General features: G+C 39.2%; 4 protein-coding genes across 4 annotated transcripts; all 4 read right to left on the bottom strand.

The window, feature by feature from the left end:
- Nucleotides 1–3,118: 3,118 nt before the first annotated feature.
- Nucleotides 3,119–4,445, bottom strand: LOC118210101 (olfactory receptor 6K3-like). Its single transcript, XM_035385973.1, has 2 exons — nt 4,309–4,445; nt 3,119–4,186 (listed from the first exon to the last, which is right to left on the bottom strand). Exons 1-2 carry the CDS (start codon nt 4,349–4,351, stop codon nt 3,219–3,221), a joined length of 1,011 nt encoding a protein of 336 aa, XP_035241864.1. The 5' UTR covers nt 4,352–4,445; the 3' UTR covers nt 3,119–3,218.
- An 888-nt stretch (nt 4,446–5,333) lies between these two features.
- LOC118209163 (uncharacterized protein DDB_G0271670-like) lies at nt 5,334–12,540 on the bottom strand (the record flags this gene model as incomplete). Its single annotated transcript, XM_035384323.1, has 3 exons — nt 12,524–12,540; nt 12,051–12,248; nt 5,334–5,754 (listed from the first exon to the last, which is right to left on the bottom strand). Coding segments are annotated over exons 1-3 (636 nt in total), but the record flags the coding sequence as incomplete, so codon positions are not given.
- On the bottom strand, nt 8,184–9,895 carry LOC118209122 (olfactory receptor 2D2-like). The gene is made up of 2 exons (XM_035384276.1): nt 9,775–9,895; nt 8,184–9,268 (listed from the first exon to the last, which is right to left on the bottom strand). The coding sequence occupies exons 1-2, from the start codon at nt 9,890–9,892 to the stop codon at nt 8,316–8,318; spliced, it is 1,071 nt and encodes a 356-aa protein (XP_035240167.1). The 5' UTR covers nt 9,893–9,895; the 3' UTR covers nt 8,184–8,315.
- LOC118209121 (olfactory receptor 6N2-like) lies at nt 12,264–14,425 on the bottom strand. Its single transcript, XM_035384275.1, has 2 exons — nt 14,308–14,425; nt 12,264–13,833 (listed from the first exon to the last, which is right to left on the bottom strand). Exons 1-2 carry the CDS (start codon nt 14,348–14,350, stop codon nt 12,881–12,883), a joined length of 996 nt encoding a protein of 331 aa, XP_035240166.1. The 5' UTR covers nt 14,351–14,425; the 3' UTR covers nt 12,264–12,880.
- Between the last annotated feature and the right edge of the window lie 3,670 nt (nt 14,426–18,095).

Genomic DNA, 18,095 nt, shown 5'->3' with positions numbered 1-18,095 from the left:
CTGTCTGGACTTCATTAGGCTTAGACGAGGTAAGTTATGTCCTCATATGTAAAACCACAGTATTAAAGAGGATGTTCTTTTTCACATCATTATACATAGCCACCATGTCTGACTGTTTATATATGCGGCCACCATATCTGCTGGTGAATGCATAAAACATAAGACTATCTTTGGCCTTTGGAGAGTGTGAGTAGAACTAGCAGTCACACAGATGAATCACGCTCTGGTATTACATATGCACTCTACAAGAACAGCAATAACAACTACTACTACTCCTGCTGCTACTGCTACAGCTACAACTACTACTACTACTGCTGCTACTGCTACTGTTACTACTGCTGCTGAAAGTGGGAGGAAACCAGAGTACCCAGTGGTAACCCACACAGACATGGGGAGAACATGCAAACTCCACACAGAAAGGACTATGATGGGATTTGAACCCAGGACCTCCTTGCTGTGAGTGCTACCCACTGCACCAGCATACTGTCCTCCTCACCTGTTCAACTAAGTTAAATTCATGGCAATGTATCCCCCAACTTGTTCAGACACATTTTTACCATTCCACAGGCTTGCTCAATCAGTGGCATAGCCTGGCCAAATGCTTAATTAAATACAAGGTGCCGGTGTGCACTGGGTTCAATGTATGGAGTAAATAGCCATGATTTTTATTACTACATCATTGTTGAGGCACTATTCTTCACCATATTCATCTGTTGTAATAATAATAACAATAATAATAATAATAACAACAATACTAATAATAATAATAATAATAATAATAATAATAAATAAATAAATGAAGTAATAAAACACTTTTCATGCATAGGTTCTAGCTTAAACGCTGTTAGAATATAGCACGAATAAAAATAATATTAATAATAAAATAGAATAAGAAACAAGGGTTGGCATGCAAATACATTTGTTGTATACAAATACATTTTGTAAGACAGTACATAGTAAAATTAATTAAGGAGGCATAAAATGGAAAGACTTCTCATTATGTTGTTAATTGTATTATCTGTCAGGTAATTGTATTATCTGCATTAAACTAGTTGACTGGACAAGCAATAAGTTTAACATTTTATGGCACAAAGTACTCACTCACTTAGTGGTATATAGTTGTAAATCTAATAATTCTTCTCGTTTTAACCTTGCCCATATTTCTTCCTGTTTCCCATTGTTTTCTGAAATTGCATTTAAAAATGGCATTTAGACCATTGCTCTTTGATGCTCTACTTTAACACTATTTTTATTTTTAATAAAGAAATAAATTAAAGGATGGAGATCCTTCACAATTTTCTTTTGCATTTTGCTGTTCTTGTAGAAATCTGTAAAACCGGGAGCTTGCTAAAATACATTTTTGACTCAGTTGCTTAGAGGGCATCTCTCTCCACTCTCATTCAAGCATTTCCCAAATATATTGAACCCCTGCTGGCCCCATATTTTCAGAGCAACATCATTCAGAGCAAACTAAAATAACTTTTAGAAATAACCGCAGACACATCTGGGCCTCATCAGGGATTCCTCCAAGTGAAATCTGTGAATGAAGTTTAGGAGTGCAGGGCGATATGCGCTGGGATGCAGCCAAACTACCTACAGTGATGTAGAATGACACAAATTGACTGTGAGAAAGTAAATCTGAAGGTCAAAATTCTCAAGGCAGATGTTTTTGGAAAATTCTGAATTAATTCTGCCGCCGCTACCAGCAGTTACATCATCAATGAAGACAAGTGAGGCTGTACCTGTGGTAGCCATACATGCCCAAACCAAAACACTCCCTCCACCAAACAAATAATGTTCCAAACAAAAGATTTTAGTAAGCCTAAGGTTTGGCCTATGTCTCTGGCTGTTTGTTTTTATTGCACTTTCATGTTGATAAATGCCAATAACAGACTCCAAAGACAATCATCAGCCTGGAATGAAGCCTTTGTAATGAAAGCGTTCTTATACTTGCATTAAGGAAGCAATTGAACACATCTGACTATTCAGGAATATGTGTGGAGCTATTTGTCCCAAACATTATGGTGCCCGAAATGAAGGGCTATGTATAAAAAGTGATATAGGTTCTACATGGTGAAATCAAGATATATATAAATACCTTTTAATAAAAGCTAAGAACCTGCACTTTAAGCATGTGTGAATTGTTTGACTACAAATCTAAAATTGCACAGTAAAAAGCCAAATCAAGAATAAATGTCTTTGTCACAAACATTATGGAGGGCACTGTATTTTAATGTATTATTATTATTATTGAAATAATAGATATTATGAAGATATGAAAGATATTGAAACACTTTGTCATCTATGGACAGCTGATGTTTAAACAGTTCACAAAGGAAATAGATTGAACAGGAGTCTGAAGTTACCATTTGATGATGACTTTAATGGACGACCATACTGATTGGTAGTAAGCACGTTCCCTGGCATATCAGAATAAAACCAGGTCAAGTCTTCTACAATGAAACATTTGTCTTAAGCATTTAAAAAGTCCCATTTCCAACTGGGAATAAAATCCAGTGATAAGCCAGAGAACAAGTGATGCGGTACCAGTAGTGGGTGAAGCATTGTAACAGAAAATTGCATGCTATGGATAGTTTTTTTGGGGAAAAAAAAGAATGCATTGCCCTCCCCAGTATCCGACCAAAAATACAGAGACGCTCTCTTTGATTGCGAAAGAAGAAGAAGAAGAAGAAGAAGAAAAAAACATGAGCAGTCACCCAATATCTGCCTCAATAAATAAACTACAGTCCCATCCATGACTTTAAATGTTGGCTCGGCTTGGTAGATTTTCCCAGTTTTTCACTGATGGGTCACCATTAACAAAATTGTCATTTCAGCCAGGCAGTTCAGATACCAGCTCCCCATAAGCACTACCTATGCAGTGAACAACAGCCAGGATCTATATTAGTCATCAAGACTGGCTAGCTTTTTTAGCTTTTTTTTTCAGTTTTTGCATTTTCCAGTACATCTGCAAGAACAACAAGAAAAACAAGAACAACAACAACAATTAATAATAATAATAATAATAATAATAATAATAATAATAATAATAATAATAATAATAACAATAACAATAATAACAATAATGATACGTAGCTGAAAACACTACTACATGGTGATAAAAATAAACATGTCATAAATTAAATAAAACACGACCAGATGTGTTTCACAGCATGCATGTAAACATGAAAGAACGAAGAAAACGCTCACTGGAGAATTTACAGGGGATGTAAACGAGAGAAAACCTGTCTGATGTTGAAGTGTTTTTGAATAGCGGTCTTCAGCTCTTTGTTTCTCAAGCTGTAAATGATGGGGTTCGCAAACGGAGTCAGTAAACAGTTCATGATGGAGATCAAGATGAGAACATTCGGATGAACATTTTTTACTGTGGAACTTATATAGACACAAAGATGTGCAGAATAGAACAGGACTACAATGCTGAGATGGGAGGAGCAGGTGGAGAAGGCTTTTTTACGGCCGTCTTCAGATTTAATTTTACAAACTGTGAAAATTATTCGACTGTATGTCCAAATAATGACAATTCCAGTGACGCCCATTACCGCTACAGCATTCCCGAGAGCTAGGAAGAGCAGGGGGGTTGTGTCCGAACAGGACAGTGCGATGACAGGAGGGAAATCACAAAACCAGAACATGATGTGGTTCCCACAGTACGGTAACATTCCTGATAGGATTACGATTGGAAGGGGTATTAAAATTCCTGTAATGCAAGTAGAGACCGCGAGCAGAGCACACACCCGGGGAGTGATGATATCGTTGTAGCGCAGAGGATTGCAAATGGCCACGTAGCGGTCATAAGCCATGACAGCGAGCAAAACGCCCTCTGAAGCCTGAAATCCCAAATAAGTCATCAGCTGCAGGAAGCACCCCGAGTAGGAAATGGCGATGTCATTCAGGAAGCCCACGGATATGAACTTGGGGAGAACGCTGGTCGTAATAACGATGTCTGTTACGGAGAGATTGCCGAGGAAAATGTACATGGGCGTGTGCAGCTTGGTCTCCAGCACCACCGCAATGAAAACCACGCTGTTACCAATGACTATGAGGAGGTAGATCACCAGGAGGAAAACTGAGAGCTCCGTGTAGAAGTATTTGAGCCCCAGCTCTCCCCCAAGAATGAGGAACTGTTGGATGTGGCTTTGGTTGTCGTCCAACTGTTGACTGACATCTGGAAGCAAAGTTATCCAAGTGTTAAAAAAAGGGATCCTGTAAATAACAAAAATGTAATTCATGGAATTTGCAAACAAATGACATTGTTGTGAAGCAAAGTTCTTGGCAAATAATACTTACTCTCTACTTGCCCGGTTGTTCCGTTGGCTCCTCGTGCTCTCATCTTGCCCGCACGTCTGACCTGGAACTCTCTCTCCCAGGGTTCTTCGAGGCTGCTCGTTTTAGTTCCTCATCGAAGTCGGTCCTCACAGGAAGCATCTGTGTCTATGTCTGGAAAAGCCTCCTTTTAATGAATTTACTTTACAGGGAGTCGTGGGAGCTAATTATACAGAGTGACATGATCAGCGCTGATTGGAACTATGTGTAACAATTACTCGTACATGTTTACGAACCCACATGTGCCTCTTCCCCTCCTCATTAACAACCAGTGATTTGTACACATTTATTAGGAAAGTGTTCTGCTGTCTGAACAATTAGTCGATCATCATTATTATTTTGGCTGATTAAGTAACAACAAACTGAAATCTGTTATGTGTCACATGCGGTTAGATATTATCTACTTACGAATCTGTTCAGGCCTAGACAAGGTTAGTCATGTGCTAATATGTAAAGCCATATGATTATAGAGGATCGCCTTTATATATATATATATATATATATAATACACACACACACAGACACCAGGCGCACACACAAAAACACACACACACACGCACGTGCCCTGCGATAGATTGGTGGCCTGTCCATAGTGTATTACTGCCTCTCACCCAATGCATATTGGGATAGGCTCCAGCACCCCCTGTGACCCTACCCAGGACAAACTGTTATAGATAATGGATAGATGGACATATATATACAGACGTGTGGCAAATTAAAGGAAAACCTCAATAAATTAGTGGAGACACATTACAAATGCAGATGCTTCCATACAGGTGTACTGCATGATAAAATTAAGCAATTAACATCATATCATGCTCAGTGGCATGTATAAAAATGCTTGAAAATGACCTCGATTTTGGATCAAGATGGCAAGAGGAAAAGATCTAAGTGACTTTGAAAGATGGTTCATTATTGGGGCACGGATGGCAGGAGCTTCAGTTACAAAGACTGCTCCTGCTGTTAGTACTACTACTACTGCTGCTACTACTACTACTACTGCTGCTGCTGTTGCTACTGCTACTGCTGCTGCTGCTGCTGCTGCTGCTGCTACTACTACTACTGCTGCTGATGCTGCTGCTGCTACTACTACTACTGCTACTACTACTGCTACTGCTACTGCTACTGCTGCTGCTAATACTACTGCTGCTGCTGCTGCTGCTGCTACTACTACTACTGCTACTGCTGCTGCTGCTGCTACTACTACTACTACTGCTACTGCTACTGCTGCTGCTGCTGCTAATACTACTGCTGCTGCTGCTGCTGCTGCTACTACTACTACTGCTACTGCTGCTGCTGCTGCTAGTACTACTACTACTGCTACTGCTACTACTACTACTACGACTGCTACTGCTACTGCTACTGCTGCTGCTGCTGTTAGTACTACTGCTACTACTACTACTACTACTACTACAAATACGAATGGTACTATGAATGCTACTGCTGCTGCTGCTGCTAGTACTATTAGTTCTACTGGATGTTGTCGACTGGGGAGGGGGGGCGGGGGAGGTGGTTGGCGGGGGGGGGGGGGTGCTGGCAGGTGTGTGCGCAAGGAATTGCGTGTTATGCATTCAAGCGACGAAGCGCTACACAAAACACTGCACAAAAAAAATGTTTTGCCAGTCATTTCGGTGTCACCCCCCTCTGATGGTGTCACCCGGTGCGGTCCGCACCCCCCGCACCCCCCCCTAGTGACGCCTCTGGGAGAGGTGCACATAGGCTAGATTCAGGTAAAAGCACACTCCAATGAGAAGCAAACAGCCCAGAGTACATGAACCTTCCCCACAGAAGACCACCTGGCCCAGGGCAGAGGACTCATGAGGGGGAACGCCCAGAGGGGAAAGGACACGGAGGCCCAAAGGTTACACAAAGACAGGCTGGAGGTGGAGTGAGCAGTGCATCTCAGCGACTGTGTGGAGAGAGACCCCAAACAGCGGTCCAAATAAATAGTCCATTTCCACAAAATGTTCCATAAAAATCTTTTTACTAAAGAAAGCTGCTCTACCATGCATTACCATGTATTTTTGCATAGAGCCGAACTGATCATTATCCACAGTTTTTCTATATATACTGTATCTAGAACAGTTTATTGCATAAATAACTGGATATGCAGCACATCTAATTTTTGTGCCCCCCCCCCTTTTTTTTTACAATTATGATCACTATCAGTAACATTACTGTTTAAGGTTTTGCCTTTAATAAAGCTTCTGCAAGTGTTTTAAAATTGTGGCCTGGTTTCTGTGTTAGTGCTTTGAATTTCATTTCTAAAGGGTGCAATTACATGTTATTCTAAAGTAATATAATGCAAAAATAGCATTATACTGTATGTCATGTTTTTCCTGAGGAAGTCAGTAATGACTGTGGAAAAGGGATTCTCCAGGGGTGGTATTCAGCTCAAATAACTGGTGAAAAAAAGAAATTTCAATGCAGTTTGAAATTATACACATTTTATTTAAATCCACATAAAATGTGCATGATTATAATTAACAATTTCAAATTGTTTCAGTAGTAGTCTGAAGCTGAATTGTACATTTGCTAATTTTACTTATCTGTCATTCAAATGCATTCATACAGAGAGAGAAACGCTTAAATTGAGCTCTGTAGCTTTTCCGACTTTCTGAAGTAACCTGCATTGGGAATTCTACTCAGGGTTTGTATTGTTGTGCAAACAACTGGTCCCAGGAGAACTTGTCCTGCAGCTCCACAGAGGATGTTAATTGGTTCAAAAATCCATCAGCTACTCAGAGTAGTCTCTTGACACAGATTCATGCTCCTCTCTGTTTGGTGCTGTACTCGTTGTTCCTTTTGTACTTTCTTGATCAGAACCAGAGAATCTGAATCTGTGCTATCCACTGGCATGGATCGTATGGAGGTGTTTTTGTCCAAAAGTCACAAATCTGTAAATGGTTTCACACATATAAAGAAATTAGCGTTTTATCATCTTATTATGAGTTTAACAATCTTCTTTTAGTTTATAAGTCTCTTCATTGCCTTGCCCGGGGGGGGGGGGGGGGGGGGGGGGGGGGATGCGCTTGTGGCTGTCCCTGGTGGGCTTAGAGACACAATGCAGCGACAGCCAAAATTCTGGACAAATCCTGGTTCAATTTTGATGACAATACCACCAAAAATGAGCATTGTGCATTGTTTTTTTCTGAGTTATATCTAGGCGAGTTTTCAAAAAGGCCATTTTGAGACAAAAGGTAACCACATGACATTATGGGTCTTTAGAGGTGTAAAATTCTATATATTGTATACTGTTGTATTCTATATTCATCATCTCAAAATATTCTCAATCTGCTAAAAATATTGAAATAAAATATTAGAACAGATATTGAATTACTATATAATCGAAGCACAAAAACTATTAGAATTAAAACAGTTCACAAAGAAAATATATTAATTTGTTAATTACTTTTATGTAAGACTTCAAAGTTTGGGAGTAAGCAAAGCTCGTTCTCTGGCACATCAAAACTTAATCATGCAAAGCATCTACAACTTCTTGTTGCGACAGGTTTAATCTTATTAAAGCATTTTTCTTCAACAGTTTTTGAAGTCCCATTGCTACCCATCAGTCTCAGTACTTTGAATAGCCAAAATCCAGTGTTAAGCCAGAGAACAAGTGATGTGGTTCCAGTGTTGGGAGATGCAGTGCGACCGAATAGATAGATAGTTTATGGGGAAGTAAATACAAAAACCGCATGATAAAAATTAACGACCCGGTCTTTTATAAGTAAATAATAACAATAATAATAATAATAATAATAATATTAATAATAATAATAATAATAATAATAATAATAATAATAATAATAATAATAATAATAAATATAAAAGCACCACCATCCCATTCTCTGCCTCAAATGAAATACAGTCTAATAATGGCCTATGATTTTCACAGCATACATCTAGACACACAAGGATAAAGGAAACGTTTATTGGGGAATTTACAGAGGATGTAAACAACACTTATATCACACTAATATCTTATTTATGTGGAAGTGTTTTACAATAGCAGCCTTTAACTCTTTGTTTCTCAAGCTGTAAATGATGGGGTTCGCAAATGGAGTCAGGAAACAGTTGACGATGGAGACCAAGATGAGAACATTCGGATGAACATTTCTTACCATGGCACTGAGATAGACACACAGATGTGAACAATAGAACAGGATTACAACACTGAGATGTGAGGAGCAGGTGGAGAAGGCCTTCATACGGCCATCGGCAGATTTAATTTTACAAACCGCTAAAATTATTTTCCAGTATGTCCAAATGATGACAAATACAGGGAAAACAATGACTACCGAGGCGTTCACGAGAGCTGCAAGCAGCAACAATGCTGAGTCCAAGCAGGACAGTGAAACGACAGGAGGGAAATCACAAAACCAGAACATGACTTGGTCCCCGCAATAAGGTAACCTTGATGAAGGAATTACAGTTGGAAGAGGCACTAAAGTTCCACAAGTCCAAGCGAAGACTGAGAGCAGAGCACACACCCTAGGCGTGACAATTTCATTGTAGCGTAAAGGATTACAAACGGCCACGTAGCGGTCATAGGCCATGACAGCCAGGATAACACTCTCAATAGACTGAAATGTCAAATAGGTGTTCAGCTGCAAGAAGCACCCTGTGAAAGAAATGGCAAGGTCATTCAGTAAGCCCACAGATATCATCTTGGGGAAAACACTGGTTGTGATGATGATGTCTGCGAAGGAGAGATTGCTGAGGAAAATGTACATGGGTGTGTGCAGTTTGGTCTCCAGCACCACCACAGTGCAAACCATAGAGTTACCAATAACTACTAGAATGTAGACCACCAAGATGCAAACAGAGAGCTCTGTGTAGTATTGTTTGAGCCCCAGCTCTCCCCCAGCAATGAAAAACTGTTGGATCTGGCTTTGGTTGTAGTCCAGCCGTTGACTGACATCTGGAAATAAAAGTATCCAAGGGTTAAAAAGGGTGGTATAAATGACACAATGTATCTCAGATATATTGGAATACATTCTGGAAGGATATGAAGGAAAAGTTGAAGAAGAAAAAAAAACAACAACATCAAACAACAGCAAGAAATCAAAACAACAGAAAAAAATAGGCTAAGACCTAATCTACTGGATATGATTGCCTTTCCAGTTCCTTCCGTCACATTTTCCTAGTAAATGAATTAACATACACGGAGTTTGAATATAAAAGAACATTCTTGCAATATTTGAAATATTTGTAATTCAGACCCATAATTTGAGTTTTTCTAATATACAAAAGCAATAAAAAATCCAGACTTGTTTTTGCGGGAGTTTAAGCCAGGGTCCGTTGTAAATCGTATTTGTGATAAATGTTTGTACAGAGCACTATACAAATAATTAAATGAAATTTTAAATCTAGAAATATAAACGATTGTAATACCCAGCCAATTAAAGTGTTGTTAGTAACACTTACTTTGCGTTTGCTCAGTCGTTCCGTTGGCTCCTCGTGCTCTCATCTTGCCTGCTCGTCTGACCTGCAACTTTCTCTCCCAGGGTTCTGTGAGGCTGCTCGTTTTAACAGAGTTCCTCATCGAAGTCGGTGCTCACAGGAAGCATCTGTGTCTATGACTGGAAAAGCCCCCTTTATTGAACTTACTTTAGAGGGGGTCATGGGAGCTAATTATACAGGGTGACAGCCATGAAGCACCAATTAAAACTATGTGTAACAAGTACTCATGCATGCTTACACAGCCATATGCCCCCCCCCCCCCTCCCCCCCCCCCTCCCCCCCCCCCCCCCCCCCCCCCCATTAGCAGCCATTGTTTTCATAAACACAGTCAGCGATTTGCACACATTTATTTTACAGGAAAGTGCTCTGGTGACTCACCAATTAGCTGATCATCGTTATTATTTTGGTTGATTAAGTATTTGTCACATGCTGTAAGTTACAGGATCGACTGTCTGAACCTGGTCAGGCCTAATCCACGACTCCAGGCTCCAAAGCAACTGTGGCACAGTTGTAAAAGGGGGGGGGGGGTTGTTTTCAGTGCTGCAAATTGGATTTCCCCTTTTTTCCCTTTTTTTTATAATCAGTGCGTGTGCCAGAGCCAACTGCTAATTTCATATGAAGAGAAACCATATTATGAGGGGCTCTGATATGAACTCTATGAGCCACTAAAACAAAGGTGAGACCAAATAGTTTTAATTTGAATATTAATTCAAATCTAAAAATATTTCCCATTTCCAGTACCCTCCAAACATATGCTAACAGTGGAGTAAAATTCTTAATTTTTGCCATATACTTTGCCACTTGGATTTGACATCAAAAGATAAATATACAACAAACAAGTAGCGACAATCATAATTTATTTCATGGTATTTACATGTGTACTTGTTATATCTTCATACAGAAAAAAAACTGTTTTCCTGTAGAGTCCCCCCATATATTCCAGTGGCACAAACCAGTGCCTTTTGCAGGAACGCCCTGCTTCACGCTCACACACATTCACACCTGGGAGCTGCCCAGTACAACCACAATCCTCTATTGTTGGCCACTGAGCAGCTCCTCTGGAGGGAGAGAACAGCTACTAAGCTATTTTTAGTTGTTGATAAAACATTTTTTTGGAGGAAAAACCATATTAAACAAATTCAATATAGAATATTTTTAAGGTTTTAGAATACATATTACTTGAAGAACTGTAAAATAAGTTCGAATGTATTCACCCGGGGATGTAAAGCACAATTAAACCACATTTTCTGATAGATTTCATTGTATTGTGTCATAAATCTACAGTTTACTGCCAAAATAAAGGAAAGGCCAACCATAGTGTTTGCTTCTAAAGTTGCCAATGGGCTGTTTTTTATAATATTGCCTGCTCACACCCTAGATTGATATTTGCGGGCAACTAAAAACAACAAACACACACACCAAAGTTCATAAAACAGGCCTAAACAATTCTCAAACCATCATTCCCTTAGTCCTGCCAACCAGGCCTTTTTATTAGGCCCAATAATGGGGCCGCAGCTGCAATGATCACGATGACTCGCAACTGCGGCCATATACCTGTGAGTAGGGGCTGGTGCTGCCCCCTGGTGGACAGCACCCACATTTCCTTCCTGCTGCCACACAATATACTGTAAGGGAATAATACATGTTAATTAGGGTCTCTTCATTGCTGCTAACATTATCACTCAGAATGAAAACATGTTAATTTCTATTAACTAACATTTAAAAAAAAAAACTGTATTATGTACATCGCAAATCAGTATTACCCGAAGTAATCATGGAGACAACCTTAAGAAAATATGAATACATACATGTGATCGACAGAAACATTCTTGGAAACAGCCACCGCTGTTGCTGCAGTGCCACCATGGTACAAGGTGTGGCCACCATGTCTGCTGTTGAATGCATCAAACATACGACACTAATGACAGCAAATAGGCCAGATATCTTTATTGCATCACACTGGAATGGAGCAAGCTAAAGGAAAGAAAAAGTAACCAGGAAATACCCCCATTCAGACTTACAAACAAAATCTTATCGTTGTCCTTTGCAGGGTATGAGCCAAACCAAGTTACACAGAGGCTAAATTCACACATCTCTTTACAAACTCACAGTTTATACCTGACCCAGAAAAGCTGGGTTGACTATCACTCACTCTTTTGTATTTTCGCCTTTGGCCAGACTTTTGGAAATAGTTGAATATGAGACAGCAGGCACAAAGAGGATGCACTCTCTGGCATTACATATTCCCTTCACTACTACTAATACTGCTAGTACTGCTACTACTGCTGTTACTACTACTACTACTGCTGCTGCTACTATTACTACTACTACGGCTACTACTACTATTACTACTACTGCTACTATTATTACTGCTACTACTGCTACTACTGCTACTATTATTACTGCTACTACTGCTGCTGCTGCTGCTACTACTACTACTACTTGTGGAAACACTTGGTGGTAAAAATGAACACAAACTTGAAGATAGGTACAATACTGGCACAAATTATGGAAACACTCTGCTTAAAGAATAAGTTGTTTAAGCCTTAAAGCAGCCTATTGTTGTTGTTTCTCTGAGCCATTTTCGTCTGTCAAAATGTTTTTACAACGAGCTGTAATGACATTATATTACCACCTGTAATCTGAAAGCAAGTATACAACAAGCCAAATATCTTTGCATGAATATTAACATTTTATATAAAAAATAAAATACTGGACAAAGAAATACATGTTCAATCTGATCATAAAATTTCAAGCAATAAGACACAATTTGACAGCTCAATTAATAAGGAACGAACTAATACATATAATGTACGTGTAATGATTATTAATAAAATAAAATAAAAATAAAAACTAAAAGGTGCCAGTTAAAACTAAGAGTCTAGGGGCAGACGTGCACAGGGTGTCAATGAAAATATTTTTCATAGTGCGCCAACGCTCAGTAAAGCATTATTGAAAACCATAGCATCCGTGTGACACAGCCCAAATCAATTAAGGGACAAGTCAACAAAATAACTGGGAAACGACGGGGAAAATTGAACAGGGAACATAAAAAAGGAACGCTTGAATGTCAGGAAAGAACCTCGCAGAGGTGGAAGTGTTTTCGAATAGCGGTCTTCAAGTCCTTATTTCTGAAGCTGTAAATGATGGGGTTCGCAAAAGGAGTCAGGAAGCAGTTGAAGATGGAGATCAAGATGAGAACATTCGGATGGACATTCTTTATCGTGGCACTGATATAGACGCACAGGTGGGCGAAAAAGAAGAGAATGACGATGATGAGGTGCGAAGAGCAGGTGGAGAAGGCCTTCTTACGGCCGTCCAGTGATTTGATTTTGCAGATTGCCACAACAATTCTATAGTAAGAAAAAACAATGAGAAAGAATGGGAAAACGAGCGCTATGGAAGCAATGCCTAGAGCCTGGACCAGCAAAAACGTCGAGTCCACACAGGACAGTGCAATAACAGGAGGGAAATCACAAAACCAGAACATAATTGTGTTGAAACAGTAAGATAATCTTGAGGCGGGGACTACATTTGGAAGGGGTAACAGAATTCCACAAATCCAAGCAGAGATGGCAAGTATGACACAAGTCCTGGGAGTGACGATATCATTGTAGCGTAGAGGGTTACAAATGGCCACGTAGCGGTCATAGGCCATCGCGGTCAGCACGAAACACTCAACAGACTGAAACGCCAAGTAGAAGTAGAGCTGCAAGAAACACCCAGAGAACGAAATGACGACATCATTCCACAGGCACACCATCAACATCTTGGGCAGAACACTGGTTGTGATGACGATGTCAATGATTGACAGGTTGCTGAGGAAAAAGTACATGGGCGTATGCAGTTTGGTTTCCAGCATCACCACGGAGAAAACTGTGAGGTTTCCAATGATGACTACGAGGTAGACCACCAGGAGGAGAACAGAGAGCTCCGTGTAGAAGTCATTGAGTCCCAGTTCTCCCCCAACAATGACAAAATCTCCAGAGAAGGTTTGGTTGTAGTCCAGCTGTTGAAGAGCATCTGGAAATGAAGCCATCTAAGTGTTAAAAGAGCATTATGTGTACATTTGACAAAGAAAACCTTTCAAACCTTTCAGTCTAAATTTTTTTACTCATCCTGGGTAAGAATAGCTTGATACTGCTAGGCTGTTATTGAAAATGAGAACACGTTTTCATTTTCAATAACAGCCTAGCAGTATCAAGCTATTAGATCACTGATTTTTTACAAGTTCAGTTCAACAAACCTCTCTGCAGCTTTATCATTTATCCATTCACTCTAAATTCTTGTGCTTCATGCATAAAACAAAACTTTGTACACTGATGTATGGCAATAAATAAAACATGCTGTATTCCAAAACTGTAATGAATGCAGCAAGATCTGCAAACACATGCACAGATGTAATGGATATGCAAAGAAAACTATACCAACAAATAAACTTTAGAAAAGAAAGGGCTGAAGTTTTAACACAGTGCTAACCCACTCCGTCACACTTACGGTCTATTTGTCCAGTTGTGTTGTTCACTTCATTTGCTCTCATTTTGCCCGCATACCTGGCCTGGAACTTTCTCTGACAGTGTCTGGTGAAGCTACCCGTTTTAACAGACCTTCCTGATGCCAGTCCTCAAAGCAGCTTCTGTTTTGAAAGACCCTCTTTTAAAGAATCCATTTTTAATGGGAGTCCTGGGAACTAATCAAACTGTAACCATAAATACCAATTAAAACTTTTTAAGAAACAAAACAAAACATGATCATCTTTCAAATAGGCCACAAGAGGCCACAGTTTTAGGGCACTGAGTCCATAAGAAATGCCACTGTGTTACTGCTCTGTGCTCAATGGAAAAAAAACAAAGATTGTAAAAATAGATGGTGTACAGAAACAGGAATGACAAAAACAGCAGGTGTGCCGCAGGAATCCCATCAGTTTAATTTAAATTTTAACAACCCTGCATTTACCTGCATGCCCTGCGATAGACTGGCGGCCTGTCTAGGGTGTATTCCGGCCTCTCGCCCAATGCATGCTGGGATAGGCTCCGGCTCCGGCTCCAGCACCCCCTGCGACCCTGCTCAGGATAAGCGGGTATAGATAATGGATGGATGGATGCATTTATCACTGTCATTCTGCAGATCTTACTTACATATCCAAATACCTTTAGTTAAATACGACATATACAAACACATTTAGTTTGTTGTTACCTATTTGAAACTATCCTACGTAGCCATTTGTATTCCTATTCATATTCCAAATTTATTCGGTATATGCTAAAAGACAAAAACTGTTCTTAGGTTAGGGCTCTATGCTCAATGCTTTATGAAGGCCCAAATATTTATTTCAGATAACAATTAAAAATATTTTGTAACGTCGAAAGGCATTTGACTATAATTTGGTTTCTTGAAAATCCCGTCCGAACATTGTTAGCAATACTGATAAAAAAATACCAAAAGGCACCATTTAATACAGATAGAAAACCAGGACAATAAAAATGAGCAAGGCGCATGGAATGGTCAGGAAACTCTTGCGAATGGTTGGCCTCAGCAATCACAATACTGACATGTTTCCATAATCAACCAATCACATACACGCAACACATTTTCTCATACCCATCCAATTACAAGCGCACAACCAATGGAATGCCTTTTTACACCAACAGTCAGACCTCTCCAGTGCCGCTTACTGCCTATGCTGCTTTGCATGCTTCACTTGCTACTGCACAGAATTGCGCAGAATTGGGCTCACCCCAGCAAGTTTCTGATATTTCTCCTGTTTAGTAGGGACAATGTATCGTGCTCCATGTTAGATAAGGTAGTGCACGCTTGTGTGTGCACTGTCGTACCTAAAGCAGATCCACTCAGAGACTAACCAAAAAATGTACTTATGTATTCATTAAAATATTTAATCTAAATATGTGTGTTGTCCTGTCTGGAATTCAGTTAGGCGCATGAGTGTATAAGTCAATGGGAACTGCTATTAATGAGGGCTACGGGACATAACATTCACCCAATATAATGGCTGTAAGAATGAAATGTCGGGTTCAGCTCAGTCAGGATTCGATTCTGCACTGTCATTGCACAAAGGACTAGTGTTTCAGCAGGATGGAACACTCAGAATGACCCTCAATATCATTTTAGTACCACATGCAGATAGATCAGCAAATGCTTCACTAAGATAGCTTATTACCCGAGCATTCATCAGTAGTTAAATTAGCAATGCGATATGTAGAATGCCCACAAATACTTATGCAACAAAAAGAATCCCCTTCTCTCGACTCAATTACTTGCACAATATGGCCTAGGAACACAGACAGAATGAAGGATGAAGGATGTAAAACTCCAGCACAGGTTCAGAATCTTTGGACAATAAAACTGTTCCAACAAAATGCAACCGAGCTATGTTTTTAGCCAACATAGCTTTAATGTCATCGTTTGCCCGTTCTACAGTATATTATATTTAAGGCCCATTGTATTTGGTTTTTACTGAATTTTGCAGTAAATTACCCATATTTTAAAAAAAGAATCTGATTAGTTTAAACCGATTTTCCGACTCATTTCCTCGCTAAAATGCATAGACTGTTTTTTATGGCATTATTTTTCAGTCAGATATGATTTATATAGATAAAATATGTCATACACTATGAACTCATTTATTTCCTTGATTTAATCAAAAAGTGAACATGAAGTGTTACATTAGCACTTTCTATAGTGGAGCTTCATCAGCACACTCATACAGATTATTATTATTGTTGTTGTTGATGTTGTTGTTGTTGTTAATTTATGAAGCATATCACTCAAAGCATTAAATAAAAACAGCAGAAAAGGAGTGAAGAAATGAAGAAAATTAACATACAAAAAAATAATACCGAAGAATATAAAATATGAATAGAAGTAAATAACAATAACAGAAGTATTGTATTTAAAAACAGTTTTTAGTTAGGGCTGGTTTTTCGAACAATTGTCTCAGACCCTAATACCACCAGGAAGCAAAAAAATAAATAAAAATAAATAAATGAACTAGATATTAATTATGCTCCCCTAGGTTTAAATTTACCCGAGTTTGTTGAGATGATTAGAGCTCTGTTCGGCTCCTCTCTTGGGTCATCGCTGTTTCTCTGTGTTCTGATGCAGCCCTCCTGAGTCACGCATGTTCCACTTCAACAGAACCTGGGCTAGCACACACACACAAAAAAAACACCCTTTCAATTTTACTCACTAAAACTGCCAACAGTTGTGTTCGTGGTATTGTTTTTTTTTTTACTGAGATTATAATTGTAATATTTGTAGAGAAATTATCTTATACGTTTGCTCTCCTTTTAATCAATTTCAATTTATCCATTTAGCTGAGTAAGGGAAAAAAACAGAACATGAATGTCATAAAATGATAGAAAAAGATAAAGCAAATGTTGAAGGAGGACATAGAGGGAAAAATGACATTATGTATTAATGGTAAAAATGATATTTAGGACTGCTGGGAGGCTCATCCAGCTAAGGCACTGTTAGAGTACATGGATGGGTCCCACAGTCCGGGATCAAATTCAAATCCCTACAGTGCCAGTAGTGAGTGTAAGTGTTAGACTGTTCTGTAAGAATATATATGGAAAGTATGTGTTGCTCTCTGGACACAAGTATAGGATGCCAGTCCCTGGTAAAGAAAACATGCACAGAGAGCACATGTGACCTCTCTGTGTCTTCTTTATGAAAGCTTAACACAACACAACAGAAACATCTGAGCAACTGTCCATTTACTTTCACTCCCCTAAAATGGGGGTGACTATGTATAAAAAGGCCTGTAATTCCTACATAGATCGTCTGATATGGATGTAAATGCCCCCAAATTAAAGCTGACAGTCTGTACTGAAACCACATATTACGTGTTTTATTTGAAATGCAATGTGCTGGAGTAGGACCAAAACAGCAAAAACTGGCACCGTCTCATCATGACTTTTGGAAGTAACTGCATACTGCAGTATATTTTATTTCAATGTGAAATAAACTTGTTGGTCTTGAATCTATAATGAGCTCCAAAGTGAATAGAGCTCTATTTACTGTACACTGTTAAACAGTTACTCTTATTATACCCGAGAGAAGCAACTCAAGGCAATTAACAATCGCACCTGCAAGTGTTTTAATAACAATGACATACACAAATCCATTGTGCTTGTCCTCATGTAGTGGAACTATAGATCCTTAAAATGTATTCAAATATGCACTGAAGCACATTTTTACAGGTTGACAAGAGGACACAGGAAACGGTTCATGATAGAGATCAAGATGAAAATGCGTGGAGGAAT

Source organism: Anguilla anguilla, chromosome 12, assembly GCF_013347855.1.
Source record: "Anguilla anguilla isolate fAngAng1 chromosome 12, fAngAng1.pri, whole genome shotgun sequence".
In the NCBI taxonomy this organism is placed as follows: domain Eukaryota; kingdom Metazoa; phylum Chordata; class Actinopteri; order Anguilliformes; family Anguillidae; genus Anguilla; species Anguilla anguilla.
Note: the sequence above shows the minus strand (reverse complement) of the source record. Positions and strands in the feature narration are given on the sequence as shown.